This window comes from Eubalaena glacialis, chromosome 4 (assembly GCF_028564815.1).
Source record: "Eubalaena glacialis isolate mEubGla1 chromosome 4, mEubGla1.1.hap2.+ XY, whole genome shotgun sequence".
Taxonomy (NCBI): Eukaryota; Metazoa; Chordata; class Mammalia; order Artiodactyla; family Balaenidae; genus Eubalaena; species Eubalaena glacialis.
Window position 1 is genome coordinate 151,297,101 of NC_083719.1, and position 15,945 is coordinate 151,313,045.

At 47.6% G+C, this 15,945-nt stretch overlaps 1 protein-coding gene across 1 annotated transcript in view; it reads left to right on the top strand.

The window, feature by feature from the left end:
- DOCK2 (dedicator of cytokinesis 2) overlaps positions 1–15,945 on the top strand; it is a 416,651-nt gene that overhangs the window by 352,608 nt on the left and 48,098 nt on the right. Inside the window, exons 33-34 of the mRNA XM_061188995.1 lie at positions 1,889–2,037; positions 10,683–10,768. Coding sequence (XP_061044978.1) covers positions 1,889–2,037; positions 10,683–10,768 — 235 coding nt within the window. The remainder of the gene's footprint in view (positions 1–1,888; positions 2,038–10,682; positions 10,769–15,945) is intronic.

Sequence of the window (15,945 nt, forward strand, 5' to 3'; positions counted from 1 at the left end):
TCATCATTTCATTCTCACTAGCCGAAGATATTCCTAGGATGATGCCTTTTTTATCTGAATTCTGGGGAAATACTCACTCCAACATTAAGCCTCATTTAGGCTGAATTAAAATTCATTTTCTTGCTGCCTTCCCTCTTGGCTCCTTTTCTCAGCTTTATTCGAAAGCAGCAGCGCCAGGCTATACACCATACCGCCTGAGTTTCTGCACCCCAGGAGCTCTCTCCCCCTGGCGGAGACCACCAGTGTGCATCCTGACAATGGGGAAAACCAGGATGGGCTTCTTAGGTTCTGAAACTCAGGAAAAGAAAGAGGCAGCTGCTGATGAAACACCTGGGTGTCAGCTCAGTGACAGGGTTGCTGGGATAGCCTTGCCCATGCTCCCTAGGAAATCCCCGCACTTCTTAAGTGCCCCTCTCTTTTCCCCTCCTCTGCCACATCTGATGTGTGTATTCTGAGGAGTCCGATCCATTCTGCTCAACAAGGCTGCCCTTCATGGTTCGTTTTGGCCAAACATTACAGCAGCAATAGCTAACACTATATGAAGTGTGCCATGTGCCAAGCACCGTCCAGGGTGCTTGATAAATAATAATTCATTTATTCTTTACAACAACCCTATGAAATAAATACTGTTATTCTCTCACGTTACAGATGAGGACACGGAGGCCTCAAGGGGTCAACTTGCCCAACATCACATAGCTAGTTGATGGCAGAATCCATTTACATAATTCAGGCAATCTACATCCAGAATCAGTGCCCTTAACCACTGGGCCACGCTACCCCTCCCTCTCGGTGCTGATTCTCCCGGGCTCTGGGCTAAGTATACACAGACAGATTTTCACATGGTCTTCTCAACAGGTGGGCATTGTGATTGCATTTTTATAAGACACATATCCAAGTCACATAGCCAGTGAGTGTAGGAGCTAGACAAATTTATTTCCTCATTCAGCAGACATTTACTGAGGATCTAATATGTTCTATGCTCAGTGCTACAGATACAACAATAACAACAGACATGATCTCTGCTCTCACAAAGCTCTCTGTGGGGGAGGCAGACGTTTATCAAATGAAGACATCATTGCCAAGTTGACTAAGAAGACAGACCACCAACCAGTGCAGTATCTGACATAGCTGGCAGTGGGGTGGGCATGCAGTAGGGCTTTTCTCAGCCTATCCATCCATGAGAAGCCAGGTGGTAATGGGCAGATGTTGGGGAACAGGCAGGGAAAAATATTACCAACAAAGGAGCAGTGTGTCTGGCAGTGGGGAAGCAGGGTGAGCTTGTGACAGTGGAACCAGGCCAGTGTGGCAAGAATGCCAAGAGCCAAGGGAGGGGATGTAGGAATGTCTTGAAATGAGGCAGAAGAAACAAGAAGTTGTAGTTTATCTGACCATAAGCGATGTTTTAACTCCTGCTATTACACTGACCATACTTTTATAGCAGGTTCTTGGCAGCAAAGTTTGCTTTTCTTGTTTTCATGAAACAGTTGGTAAAAGCATGTTTTCCAAATCTCAGAAACATGGCTTGTGTTGCAGACAGACATAATTTCAAGTATCCCTGTGATTTGCCATCACTAGCATATTCCATCAGGGCCCTATTTGCAAAGGAGATGATGCAGGTGAAAACCCTTATAAACAGCGACGTGCTTTCCACACGCCTGGGTTATTATCCTTAACAACGGAGCTTGTTTTGGAAGATGCACATGTCTCTTACAAGAGTGGATGTACGTAAAGTGTCCAAAATGGTGCCTGGATCCCGGTAAACAACTGTATCAGTGTTAACTATTGTTTTTACAATTTGGCCTCCCTTTTTTCCTTTCCCCAGGCATGGTCTGAGAATCTGTGCATCATGAAAACTGTCTCATGGGTCCATGTCCCTCTTCTCTTTCAGGCCAGAACAAAATCTGCTTCATCCCAGGCATGGTGGGACCTATATTAGAGATGACACTTATCCCTGAGGCTGAGCTCCGGAAAGCCACCATCCCAATCTTCTTCGACATGATGCTGTGTGAATATCAAAGGAGCGGGGATTTCAAAAAGGTAAAAAATGAGGCTGGAAACTCATGCCAGCATCCCTAATCCCCAGCCCATTTCCCCATAATGATATCCTTGTTCCATCTGCCTGGGCTTTATTCAGAGGCTTGACGGTAGGCTGGGGACATTTATTCACTCATGTGCCCTGAATGAGCTGGCAGATCAGATTTGGTCAGTATTCTATCACACTTTCCTGCCCGAGGCCGAGATTAAAATGCACTTTCTTGCTGTGTATCAGCGTGGTCCCTTTCTCAACAGGAAATAGTAAGAATTCTATTTCTGTACCGAAGAGCCCCCTCAAGGTGTGTCCAAAGGCCCCCTCCCTCCCACCTGCCCCAACCTGACACCCACCTCTGTCCAGCACTTCTGCTTCTGGGATGACTCGGAAGATCTGAATAGCTGAGAGAGAGCCTACCCCGCCAAGTGTCAGAGTTGGCCATGCATCAGGGTTGACAGCAAGTAGAGCCCAAGGCCCATAGGTAGGGAGGCCCCGCAGACCTGCCGCGGGGAAGGAATGGGAGGCTTTCCCCAGCATGCAGGGAGTGAGCCACCTGTGTCAAACGCGAGGGCCACTGACCAAGCATTTTCATTGAAAATCCCTCAAACTGGAAGGATAAGGACCGTTTTCTGGGCCCAATCACTCCAGATGCTTCTGCCAGTGCAACAAGCACTGGTTTCCACAGCAGGTTCCTGGCAACAGTCAGTAGTCACTCCCAGTTTAGGAAGGTGTGTCTTTAAGTCCTGCCAAGGTTGCCTTAGCAGTACCTCCAGGTCTCGCCCTCCTGTCCGCTCAGCCCCCTTCTCACCTGGTGCTCCCCCTAACTGGGCTCCGTGCCCTCCCCCGCCCCACCGGCCTTGCCGCATTTCTGCCTCTCATTCTATACCACGTCTGGCCGTCAAACAATTTTCCTTAAAACAGGTACCTAAGTGCCTTCTAAAAGGCAGCAGATTCCAAAGTGCTTTTCCTTAAAATCCTTGCAGACCTTGCCCTCCCATTGTTCGCTGGTTCTCTAATCCTCACCAAATAAAGTCCAAACCCTGTCTCCTGCATTCCAGGCCCTCCTTGCTCTGGCCTTCCATCAAATGTTCCAACCATTTCCTCCAACTCCTTCCTCCCCCTCACCTATTCTCCAGGCAACCCCCCCCCGCCCCCCACCAGCTCACCTGAATTGCGTTGCCTTGGTGAGCATCCTCCTTCATGTTTCCTCTTCCTCGGGTTCTCTGCCACATTCACAGTCCTTCCTGCCAACATCGTCTACACTCCTACCAATCCTGCAAAGCCCACTCCAACGCTCATCCTTTAAGAGATCTTTGCCCTCTATTCCTATGTCATTCCAGCTGTCTGAGGTATCCTTATTATACACTGCCTTGCACTAAACTCATTTCTGCAACTTCCTCATCTTCATGTCATAAAAGTGATGATGATGATGGTGACAATGACTGCCATTAACTGGGCGTTTACTCTGTGTCAAGCACTGTAAATAACTTCCATACAGTAGTTCATGGGATGAACTTTTTATTACAGCCCTGTGAGGTAGGCAGTGTTACCACCCAATTTTAAGATGGAAGTGCTGAGGCTTAGAGAGGTGAAGTCACTTACCCGAAGTCACACATCAAGAAAGAGGCAGAGCAGAGGTTGCAACACACAGATCACTACAATCCCAAGCCCAGGCTGTGCCCACTGCACTATCCAGCCACTGACCTCATCGCAGTAAATGCTGGCTGAATGAAAGAATGGGTGGCATCCTTTCAAGCAGTGCCTTCTCAAAAAATGTTCCATGGAGCTCTAATCCCACCAGGTGCTCTAGGGAAGAGGGTTTGGAGGTTAAATGCCTTGGGAAGCCCCTGCATGCCATAACCCCTGTTGGAGACTTCCAATGCACATTAACGTAGCCAAGGCACTGAGCCTTTACTGTTCCACAGTAAACAGACCTGTTGAATTTCTCAAATTTATTTCTTGAAGAAACATCTATTGGATGTGCCAATCACTTTGGAAAAGGTGGTTCTAAGAGGAAAGAGACTAGTTAGCTGTGACGATCTCAGTGTGGGAGGGTGCGCTGCCCGCCCAGGGACTGGTGGGAGCTCTCTGGTCCCAGAAAGGCTGGCGACCAGCTGCCCCGCTGCAAGGAGCCTGTAAAGAAATCAGGTGAGGAGTTCAGATGGAGAAAGACACCATATCCAACCAGCTGGGGTGGGGGAGTAGGAGGCGCAGCCCTGGATCGAGTGTTTGATGGTCGTCTGGAATCTGCTGCCTTTTAAGGGGGAAGAATAGTCTGTGAAGCTTGGGAACCTGTGAAGGGCACAGTACATGGGATGAAGGGCATCGTGCTTCCCCTCAGGTCAGCACTCCCCCCAATGGTATGGGCACCAGCTGGCTCAGGAGATGTCCTGGGAGCAGGTGTGCAAAAGACACACTCCCAGTACTGATGGTATACAATGTCCGAAGGAGAAGCGCACCCACGTCCTTTCTGGATTACAACCTGACAGTTGTGTTTGGTGGCCTCGTGTCTCCCGAGGCTTGCCTGTAGTGTGATTTTCCTGCCCTAATGGATTCCCTTATTGAGGCATCCCTGTGGCGTGCACCCACCTATTCTCCATGAATGGGGTCATCCCCGGGCTCCTCGCTCCAGGCATGTGTTCATCGTAAGCTCCTTCCCCAGTTGCTTCTCTTCATTGCTTCCTTATCAAAAGGGATGGGACAGTCAGGCTGACTCATGGGGCAGCTTCCCATGTGAACAGAAGCTGCATGCTTGATGGGAGCCCAGCTGTGGGATGAGCAGACCCAGCTGTCACCGCTTGGTTCAGAGTAAGCAGCCATGGGCGGTGTCCCCAGGACAGGGAGGAAGCAGGGCCCCCATGAGCCCCAAGCTGCCCTGATGGCCAGATCCAGAATGAACCGCAGAACCGGGATTTGAGACCCAGGAGGCCTCGTGTGCAAACTGTTATTAGTGCACGATGCCAAATAGTGAGATAAGGGAAGAACCACCTGCCCAGGAGATGACAGGGTTCCCTTTCTAAAATGTGGGTTTTAATGGAACTAGCAGAGCTCACAGGAGAACTTAGCAGGGCCTTTGCTCCCGGCTCACACCAGGCCCTCTGGCCTGATACCCAATGTCTTGTAGTTCCTTTGCTGTCATCCCTTTGCTGGGCTCTTCCTTTGATTTCTTCACCTGAAGAATCCTAGTCATCCTTCAGCTGTGGCCTCACATTTTGGGAAAGCCTTTCCTGCTTCTTGGGGCAGTGGAGCATCTGGAAGCAAGAGACCAAGATTTGTTCCAGCAGGATGAGCATGGATGGAACTGGGACAGGAAGAGGGTAGACTCTGAGTGGCTGGGGTGGGGAGAAGGAGGCTCCAGGGCAATCTCTCTGCTATAAGTTTCTTATGCAACCTCATCTCCAGATTTCCCTCCCTCCCCCTCTAGCCCCAATTAAATGCCCGATGCATTTGACTGACAGCCATTACCCCTCAGGAGTACATCACTTCACCCCAGACCGTCTCTGTCTTTAACTGGGACTGGATTTCATGTCCCTGGTATACTCCATGATTCCCTTGGTGGGGCTGTGGACAGCAAGAGGGGCCTTGAGTTGGCCACGCTGTGGCTGGCGTGGCCATGCCTCAGTTAAAGTGAAATGCATCTAGTCCTACCTGCGTGGAGCTCAGGCATGTCACCTGTGCCCCATAGCATGACAACCTGCTCATAGGTCTGCCTCCATCACAAGACTGTGAGCTCCTCTTTGAGGGCCAAAGCGGTTCCCTCAGGCCTGAACTCCCAGCACCTGTCAAGTGCCTGAAGTGAATGTGACGTGAACCATGTCAATGTTCTCAGTATGAATGGAGGCATTTAGACCTCCATCCCACCACTGCCTTGGTACAGAGAGGAACATTCCAGTGACTGGTTTTATAATGTAAGATAATGAGGGTGGCTGACCACTGCCTGAGTAACCCCATAGGAGGCTGGGTAGACCAGTTGTCTTGCTGGCCAATTCTTTGTGGAGGGAGGGACTGTGGGCTTTCTAGATGATGTTGGTGGGAAGGAATAGAGGTCCTGGGATGTAGAGACTGAGTAGGGGGGTTACCTATGAGGCAGATTGTAGAACAGGATTAGGTACTAATCAGCAGGAGGGTCTGAGCTCTCAGCAGGCAGGAGATCCAGAGAGAATCCCTTTCTCAGAGAAGGAAGAGATAATAGCATTTGACAGCAGCACCTAAAACAGTGCCTGGAACACAGCAGGAACTCAGTAATTGCTTGTTGAATGAATTAATGGACAAAGATATCAGTTTGGCAGATTCCACTGAGACTGAGTCTTGTCATGGAGTGAATTGGTGATTCAAATGGCTTAGAACATAATGTGGAAAAGTGCAAATCAATTCACTGAATATGTACTGAGCACCTACTGTCTTCTGGACACTGTGCTTTGGAGTCAGATAGACTTGCTGCTTATAAGCTGAATAAATTTGGGTAGGTTATTTAACCTTTCTCAGTCTCAGTTTTTCATCCATAAAATGTGTATCATAATACCATTATAGGTTCCCAAACTCAAGCTCATTGGGGGATGAAATGAAACAGGAAGAGATGAGATAACTCAAAGAAAAATAGGAAGCTGCACTGACTCGCATCGGCATCCCTCCTCACATGACACTATCTCCTCCAGCTTCCTCCCATGTCGGCTTCCGCCCACCCCAGGACAACCAGCATTTAGTTAACAAAGGAGACCACAGGCTGACTTACTGGTGCCAGTTTCATCTTTGTTATCTCTCTGCCATCCTGGCCTGCCACACTATCTCTGCCCCCTCCCATGTCATAGTCAGCACTTTACCTTTGAAGGTAGCTGAGGTCAAGAGCTCTTGCTCCCTAAATTTCACACTTCGGAGGGGCCCGGCTCCTATCAGAAAAATGTTCTAGGCAAACAAGATGATGAAAATAGCCAAGAGGTTCTAAAGCAGTCAAGAGAGGCAGAGGAAACCGTGCAGGGAAGGCATGATGCAAATGTGAGGCCCACGTGATGTCATTCTGCTGCAAGAGGAGGTCTGGGCTCCTAGAGCTCACCCCCGTTTTCCTGAGTGTTTAAGATCGGTATTGGGCCTTGCGGCATGTAACTTTTGTGAAAGTAACCTGAGGATGCTCCTTAACAAATATCCATCTTGCAGGGGTGGGGGAAGGAGTCAGTGATGTGATGCAGTCTTGTAGTGTGGATGAAATGGAATTAATTTGGAGAAGCCAGAGCTGCGCCCTAAGCTCTGCATAGTGACAGTGTTGGGGGTAAGGCCTGTCATGGTGACGTAACGTAGTATATTTGGGAGTGTATGGGACCCTTGGGAATACCCTAAGTCAAGTCCATCCATCCTTTGAAACCCAAGACAAAGGTCCCACTTTGCCTCAGTTTCCTCATTTATAAATGAGGCTGATGATATCCATTTCCCTTGACTGTTGTAATATGATGCTAATGAAGAGGACAGTGTCAACAATGTCATGATGATGATTGCTAACAAATATGAAGCACTTACTATGTGCTAAGCATCAGGCCAGGCCTTTCACATGTGTTTTCCCATTAACTTCTTGCCACAGCACTGTAAAGTCGGTGCTGTTTTAAATTTCCATTTAATAGATGAGAAAACTGAGCCTCAGAAAGGCTTATTAACTTGCCCAACATCACATGGTGGGGAAAACAGTCAGAGCAAGACTCAAACTAAGTCTGTTTGTTGTCAAAGCCTGTGGTCATAGCCACTCCTGAGCAGAGCACAGCACTGGCCCCAGCAGCCCAAAGGGCCAGGGTCTACCTGGGACGTGCTTGACTGAGGCCTTCCCTCTCTAACCCACTCCAGAGGGTTCAGGCATGGCTGGCGTCATCAGCTCTGCACATTCCTGGAACCCTGTAATTTCCCTCCCTGTGGGCTCTTTTGTGACCCTGAGACAAGTGCTTATTTACCCCATCCACTTCTCGGCTCTAAAGGAAAGTTCATCTCACGAGGAGGAATCGTGCCAGCATTTACCATTGAACAATTTAGACAAAAAAGCTGGTTTTCTCCCCCCAGAACTGCTTTCCAGTAACATTCAGCAGTAATAACAATAACAGCAGCAATCATAAGATGACAAGCAAACCCAGTGCATACTTGAGCCTACACACTCCCCTAGCGCTTTATAAATAAAATTTCCCCAGCCCTCCTAACTACCCCATGAGGTAGGTACCACTGTTATTCCTATAATATTGATCAGGATCAACAAACTATGGCCCCAGGCCAAATCTGTCCTGCCACATGTTTTTGTAAATAAAGTTTTACTGGACTGGAGTCACGCCGATTTGTTTTTGTATTGGCTATGGCTGTTTTGGCGCTGTAACAGCAGAGGTGAGTCGTTGTGACAGAGACTGACCCACGACACCTAAAATATTTACCATCTGGCCCTTAAAGAAAATGTCTACTGAACTCTGATATAAACTATGAAACTGAGGATTAGAAAGACCTACTAGCTTTCCCAAGATGGTGGAGGGGATGGAGGAGACGTTTAAAGCCAGTGCTTATTTACCCCAACCATGGCCTAATGTCAGCACCTACTCTTGTAGTCCCTTGGCTATATTTCTTCCTGCCCTAGGCTTGACACAGTATACATGTCTAATCATGCTAGCCCCCAGTCCCCGACTTTGGATGACACTTGACATGCTTAACAAAATGCTTAACAAAATGCATCATATAAGGGGCATGATTCATGCGTAGAGTGGCAGCCCAGACCCTCGCCATATTGGCCTCCGTCTAGGTCTCCGTTCTTATTTCCATCCTTTCTTGCTTGAACTCTCTGCTCCAGCTGAACGCTCTCCTCATTTTTCTCCACATTCCAAGCTCCACATCTTTGCTCAGTCCATCCGCGCCCCCCCCCCCCTCCACCACATAGAATGACCTTCCTTTTCCTATTTATCACAGTCCTACCCATCTTTCCAGGCCTGTGTATCTCCTTCCATAAATCTTCCTCAACTGTGGAAACTCACAGGAAATTCTTTCTCAGCACAAGCTGTATCAGCACAAGCTTCTGGTCCTTACCTTTGGCCCTTAGCCCACAAAAGTGAGGGAACAACGGCCCCACGGATGATATGTGAAGCAGAGGGAAAGTGAATCTGGTCTCTGCCTTCCATCACCGAAAGATTCCAGCCAACTCGACTGGGCTTGATCCTTTGTGCACTGGAAAGAGCCTGCCAAAATGTCTCTGCCATTCATCTGAGACTTCAGACAAGCCACTTAAACTCTCTGGGCCTCTATTTCATCTGTAATAATAACTGACACTTACTGAGGGTGGTGTTAAGCAGGGGCTGGCTGTTTTTCATGCATTATAGCATTTAAAGGTGATCCTTGACTTCCAGACCTCATGGAGTTATTGTGAGGACTGAGGGTAAAGGGCCTGAGTTAGGATCCAGGAGCGCCCAAGGGCTCCCTGGACCTTGTTGAGCTTTGCCAAGAACCTCCCTCCCTTCTCTAAGTGCCAGTTTCTTATCTAGTGGTAAAAAGGGAGATGGGTGGACTGCATGATTTGGATGGACTCATCAAGGCATGATATTAAAACAGTATACAAACCATTTTTGCATTACAGCCATGTAAGAGAGACAACAAATGGCTCTTCAAAATGTTGAACTCAACTGGGTGAAATGGTTCTTGACATTGAAAGTAGGAAGACAAAATACTCTCTGGCTTCAGTGTTACAAGATTTGGTGTGTAGGTGCATACTTACTTTCAGGTCACTTAGCTAGTCTGATCTCTGACCATTACAGGTGTCACCAGACTTGACTCTCTGAGGCATTAATTCATGTAAATATGACAGCTTCAGGTATGGCTGGATTCAGGAGCTCAAAAATGGCACCAGGTTTCAGTCTCTCTCCATCCCCTCCTCTCTGCTTTCCACTACATTGGTGTCATTCCCAGGCAGGCTCTTTCATTGTGGTCCTCTCCAGCAGCCCCGGGCTTAAAACCTTCCATCTTCAAGTTAAGCAGAAAGACTTCTTTTTCCTAAGAGTGTCAACAAAACCTCAGATTTCAGTCTCACTGGCTTGATCTGGGCCTTAATTGTAGGGTCTGGATAATGAAAGATACTGATCAGGAGCTTGGCCTGTGTCATGTACCCACACCTAGAGCTAGGGAGGTATGGTCAGCCCACCTGAGTCTCACAAACTGAGATTAGGGTTGATGTGATTACCAAAGTATAGAGAAAGGAATGCTAGGCAGGCAGAAATAATAGCTGTTCATGACAACATGCCACTCCCTGAAGATCAGTGCTCTGTCACATCCCTCAGTGCCTTTGCACATGTTATACCCTCTGCTAGGAATGCCCTTTCTCTTTCCATTCTCCTGCAAAATTTCAAGATAAACTTGAGAACAAGGTCAAATGACATGGGCTGTGAGCCTTCCCTGTAGACTTTCCTCTCTCTCTCTCTCTCTCTCCTACGCCCATCTCTCTGCTCCAGCACTTACCATCTATGGCTCTTCTCCGCTCTCCGGGAACTCCTAAAAGGCACATGTAGCATCCTGTTCCATTTTGCACTCCCAGTGCTCAGCGCTGAACCTGGGAGATGATATATGCTCCCTAAGCTTTGGTTAAGAAAATGAATTGACTGATTTCAGCATTCAGCCTTCTAATGTTATTGTTGATTTTCATCTCCTACTTCTTCAGTTTGAAAATGAAATCATCCTCAAGCTGGACCACGAGGTGGAAGGGGGCCGAGGGGACGAGCAGTACATGCAGCTGCTGGAGTCGATGTAAGTTCAGTGCCCAGCATGGGAGGAGCCGGGAAGGTGGGCCCGAGGCCGGAGGGCTTAGGACTCCAGGGGGCTACCGTGGCTCTGTCCTCCCCTGGAGATAGGCTCATGGGTATTGGAGAGGCTCCATTTCTTTCTTTCTTTCTTTCTTTCTTTCTTTCTTTCTCTCTCTCTCTCTCTCTCTCTCTCTCTCTCTCTCTCTCTCTCTCTCTCTCTCCCTCTCTCTCTCTCTCTCTCTCTCTCTCTCTCTCTCCCTCTCTCTCCCTCTCTCCCTCTCTCCCTCTCTCCCTCTCTCCCTCTCTCCCTCTCTCCCTCTCTCCCTCTCTCCCTCTCTCCCTCTCTCCCTCTCTCCCTCTCTCTCTCTCTCTCTCTTTGCTTTTTCTTTGATCCATGGCTATGTAGAGATGTTTCTTTTTTTTTTAAATTTATTTATTATTTATTTATTATTTATTTTTGGCTGTGTTGGATCTTCGTTTCTGTGCGAGGGCTTTCTCTAGTTTGCGGCAAGCGGGGGCCACTCTTCATCGCGATGCGCGGGCCTCTCACTATCGCGGCCTCTCTTGTTGCGGAGCACAGGCTCCAGACGCGCAGGCTCAGTAGTTGTGGCTCACGGGCCCAGTTGCTCCGCGGCATGTGGGATCTTCCCAGACCAGGGCTCGAACCCGTGTCCCCTGCATTGGCAGGCAGATTCTCAACCACTGCACCACCAGGGAAGCCAGAGAGGCTCCGTTTTTGGAAGAAATCTCACATCTCTCTCTGCAGTGGCTGTTTCTTTGATATTGATGGGACGGGTCAGATAAAAAGAAACTTCGCTGTGTTGGGGAGAGGGAAATAATCCACCAAAATGTTCACTTTTGTTGTCTCTTAGCTGTGGAATAATTTTTGCTGTCTTTTCCTTTTTTCTTTCTCAATCTTTGACAGATATTGGTCACAACCAACATTTATGGAAACCACGCTAAGTGCTCTCCCTGTATTGTCTCATTTAGTTGCATTTTCTCTGTTTGATCCCATTTCACATAGGTGGCCCCCAAAGCTCAGGGAAATGTCTTGTCCGAGGAAACTAGGCCAAGCTAGTCAAGTGGATAAGCTAGGACTGAACCCAGCTCTGCTGGACTCCAGCGCACAGGCCTGGTGAGGCAGTGGGCAGTGGATAGCACCCAGGAGCACTGGCCTTGGACTCAGGACACTGTGTTGTTTTAACAGCTCTTTGAGATGTAATTCACATACCATACAGTTCACCTAAAGTGTACAATTCAGTGGCTTTTAGTATATTCACAGAGCTGTGCAACCATTACCACAGTCAATTGTAGAACATTTTTGTTACCTCCCGAAAGAAAGCCCATACCCCTTAGCCATCATCCCCTCCCCTTCTCTGGGGTTTCTATGGATGTGTCTATTCTGGACATTACATACAAATAGAATCATACGATACATGGTCCTTTGTGACTGGCTTCTTTCTCATAACATGTTCTCAGGGTTCACCCGTGCTGTAACACGTGTCAGTATTTCACTTTTTTTTATTGCTGAATAATATTTCACTGTTTGGAAATACCCCATTTTGTTTATTCATTCATCAGCGGTTGGATTTTTAGCCTGTCTCCATTTTGGGCTATCAGGAATGATGCTACTTTGAGCGTTCATATACAAATTTTTGTGTGGACACATGTTTACAGTCCTCTTGGGTGTATAACTAGGAGTGGAATTGCTGGGTCATATGGCAACCCTGTATTTAACCTTTTGAGGAACCATCAGACTGTTTTCCAAAGTGACAATATCAGTTACCTTCCTACCAGCAATGCACAAGGGTTCCAATTTCTCCACATCCTTCTGAACACTTGTTAATATCCATCTTACTGATTATAGCCATCCTGTAATCAGTGTGAAATGAAATCTCATTGTCATTTCAGTTTGCATTTCCTACATGGCTAATGATGTTGAGCATCTTTTCATGTGCATATTGGTCATTAGTATATTGTTGGAGGAAGTCACTGGATTTTCATCTTGATTCCACCACTTAGCAGCTGCACAACTTTGGACCAATCATGCAACATCTTTGGCTTCAGTGTGCCCATCTGTAAAATGGGGATAATAAGCCTCCTATGGTTATATTGAAGAGTGAATAACTATAAAGCATGTGCACACAGCAGGTAGAAGCTCAGTTCTTTGATCCCTCACCTAACTCCCAGTTTCTATCTCTGACACCATGATAAGAGTGAGGACTTCTCCCAAGGTTCAGGAATATGACTCACACATCCCAAATTCCCTCTTAATTATAGATTCCCTGATTTGTATGATACTCTGATAGATATCTGATCTTGAGTTCTTTCCCCAGTCCTCTTGGAATATTTTAACTTTAACAACAAAAGCAGACTGAAGGTCTTGCTCTGACCCTCACAATGACCCTCTCTCCCCTGCCCAGCGGGCAGAGCCCAGTGGACAGAGTTGAGTCCCAGGCAGCACCGTCCCAGCTGCCCTCGCCCCCTCCTGTCACTGTGCACAACCATCACTAAACACCTAGAAAGCAAAGGCCACTGGGCTAGCGGAGAAACCCATCATCTGCTCCTCGGGTAGGTATCGAGACTGATTGTCCAGTGGGGAGATGACATTTTGCCTGAGTTAATGTTTTTCTTAAAGCTCAAGAAAGGAAAAATCTAAATATTGACCAGAAGTGAAACCAGGGCTGGTGCTGGCAGTTTCCATTTTTATAAGCGGATGGGGTCCTGCGGCCAGTCTTCAGATGATCAGCAGGATTTTCAAATCCTTCCTGAGCGATTATTTATAAAAGGGGTCCTTAGAGGTCACGGAAATTAAAAACAGCTCATTATTTTTCTCCTGAAATAGAGACGTGAATGATTTTTGCAAAACTAATCAAGACCAACCTGAAGAGTCAGGACCCCATCAGAACATCCAGGGGCCAAATCCCTGCTCCTTCCTTCCTTTTGACTTTCTGAGCCTCAGTTTCCTTATCTGCAAATTGGGGATAAAAATACCATCCAACTCCTAGAGTTTTTATTGAGAATAAACAAGACACATCATGAAAAGTGCTTAGCACAGTTTGTGACACCTTGTAGGTAATCTGGAAATAGTAGTTATTATTATCATTGATCAGGTGGATATGGATGTGATTATTTGAAGCCATGAGCCCACCTATCATTCCTCTTCCAGACTAGTCAACCTCAGCTCCTCTAACCCTTCTTCCCAGCCCCTCATTCAGGGCCTCCACTGATACATAGGGCCCACTCTGGGCAGACACAGTTCTGTGGGCACATGGCTTGGTAACTGGATGGTGTTTTTGTGAATAGAGCAGGGCTTCCCTTCTGGTGGCAGCTGAAGCCCTGCATCAAGGCACAAGGGTTAGGGCGTGAAGTGGTGCTGAATTTCAGTATTCATGTGCTCTCATGCAGTGCACAGCCTTACACAGCATCCCGCGCCTCCCCATCCTTGGAGCTCTCCTTGGAGCCCACTCGCATTAGTCCACATCTGTCTTAAAGTGAGAGTCCCATATTGAATGGAGTAATGAGACACATTCTACCCTTCTGTATTCCATCTGCCTGGGAATATTTCTAAAAGTGGCAAGGGGGCTGGAAGCCTGAAAGGGGCAGAGAAGGTGTGTTCTGGGGCCTAGATCCCACTCAGACCAGTTCAGTTGAAAGGGGACCTGTCATAAGAAGCACACAATACATAGTTTTTAAAGGAATAAATGAAAAGTCCAGTTCCATAAGCACTGACAAAGGCGTGGGTCAGGGCTCCCTCCCTCTGAAGGCCTCCCATACTGAATGCAGATCTATTCGAGGGAGGTGTGAGCTCCAAGGCAGAAGCATAGATGCGGAGTGGCCAGTGTTCTGCCATCCCTCCTGCCACCGAGTGAGGGATTATTGCATCACTTCGAGAGTCTCCTAGCTCTTCTTCATTGCCACTTCCATTCCATTGTGGGACTCAAAGGAGAGGAACAGCTGTGTGACCTTGGCAGGATGGAGATTAGAACTCAGCCCCATGGGCCTTGAGCCTAGCCTACAAATTGAGGGTGATAACAATGCCTACCTCAAGAAGATTATGTGAGTGTTAAACAAGATAATCAGTAAAACCAGCTTAGCACAACATCTGGAACACAGGTACTCAATAAATGATAGTATCATGTATTACAGTTAGTTTTTATTTCCATATCCACTTCCACTGCTAGACGGTGAACTCCTGGAGGTCAGTGAATTGCTAGTTCTGAGATCTCTGAATCCCTAGTTCCCAGAAGAGTACATGTTGAGTGCACAGATAGATGGATAGATGGATGGTGGACGGATGGGTGATTTCAAACCAATCTGCCCATCTACCTCTCCAACCCTAGACCATATGCGCAGTTTTCTTACCTTATGGCTAAAAAATAGATTAAGAAAGCCGAGACTGTTTTTCTAAACACTTGCTTCTCAAAGGACCAACCATATAGCATCACCTGCGAGCTTGTTAAAATGTAGAATCTCAGGCCTTACCCCAAACCTGCTGAATCAGAATCAATGAACACAGTGCCCAGGTGATTCCCATGCACGCTGAAGTCTGCAAAGCAGCAGACAAAACCAATTGTTCTTAATATTGGCTGTACATTGGAATCACCTGGAGAACTGAAAAAATAAAATACTGCTTCCTGGCTCCCATCCCAAAAGATACAAAGACATTGACCTAGAGTGGAGATTGAGCTTTGTAAAAGCTCCCCTTGGTGATTCTACCATGCAACCAGGGCAGAGAGCCACTGGTCTGGCCACGCTCAGGCCCTCAGATGCCTTCTACCTGGGAGACTGTGAGAAATCACACCCCAAACACTGGGACAAAGTTTCATTGCATTGTCATTAAGATGGAAAGCAAGGCTGGAAGTGACCATCCCAGAAGGAGTTAGGCACAGCTGATGACTGAGCCAGACAGGCCTAAATCACAGGGCAATTTGCATCTCTCCTTGAGAGCCGGGAACAGGTGCTTCTCCCATGGCGAAGATGGATTAGTCTGATCACAGCCACAGTTTGAGACATCGCGTCCTTGCAGCATGGCTTGGCTTCTGGGCAAAATGACCCTCCAGAGTCCTTGCCTTCCTCACCTTCCCCCTCTTAGGAGCTCTTGGGACTTATAAACTGCTATGGGCAGAGTAGGCAGAAACAGACGTAGCCTGGGAAATGCTTGTCTACTCAAGATGCCTG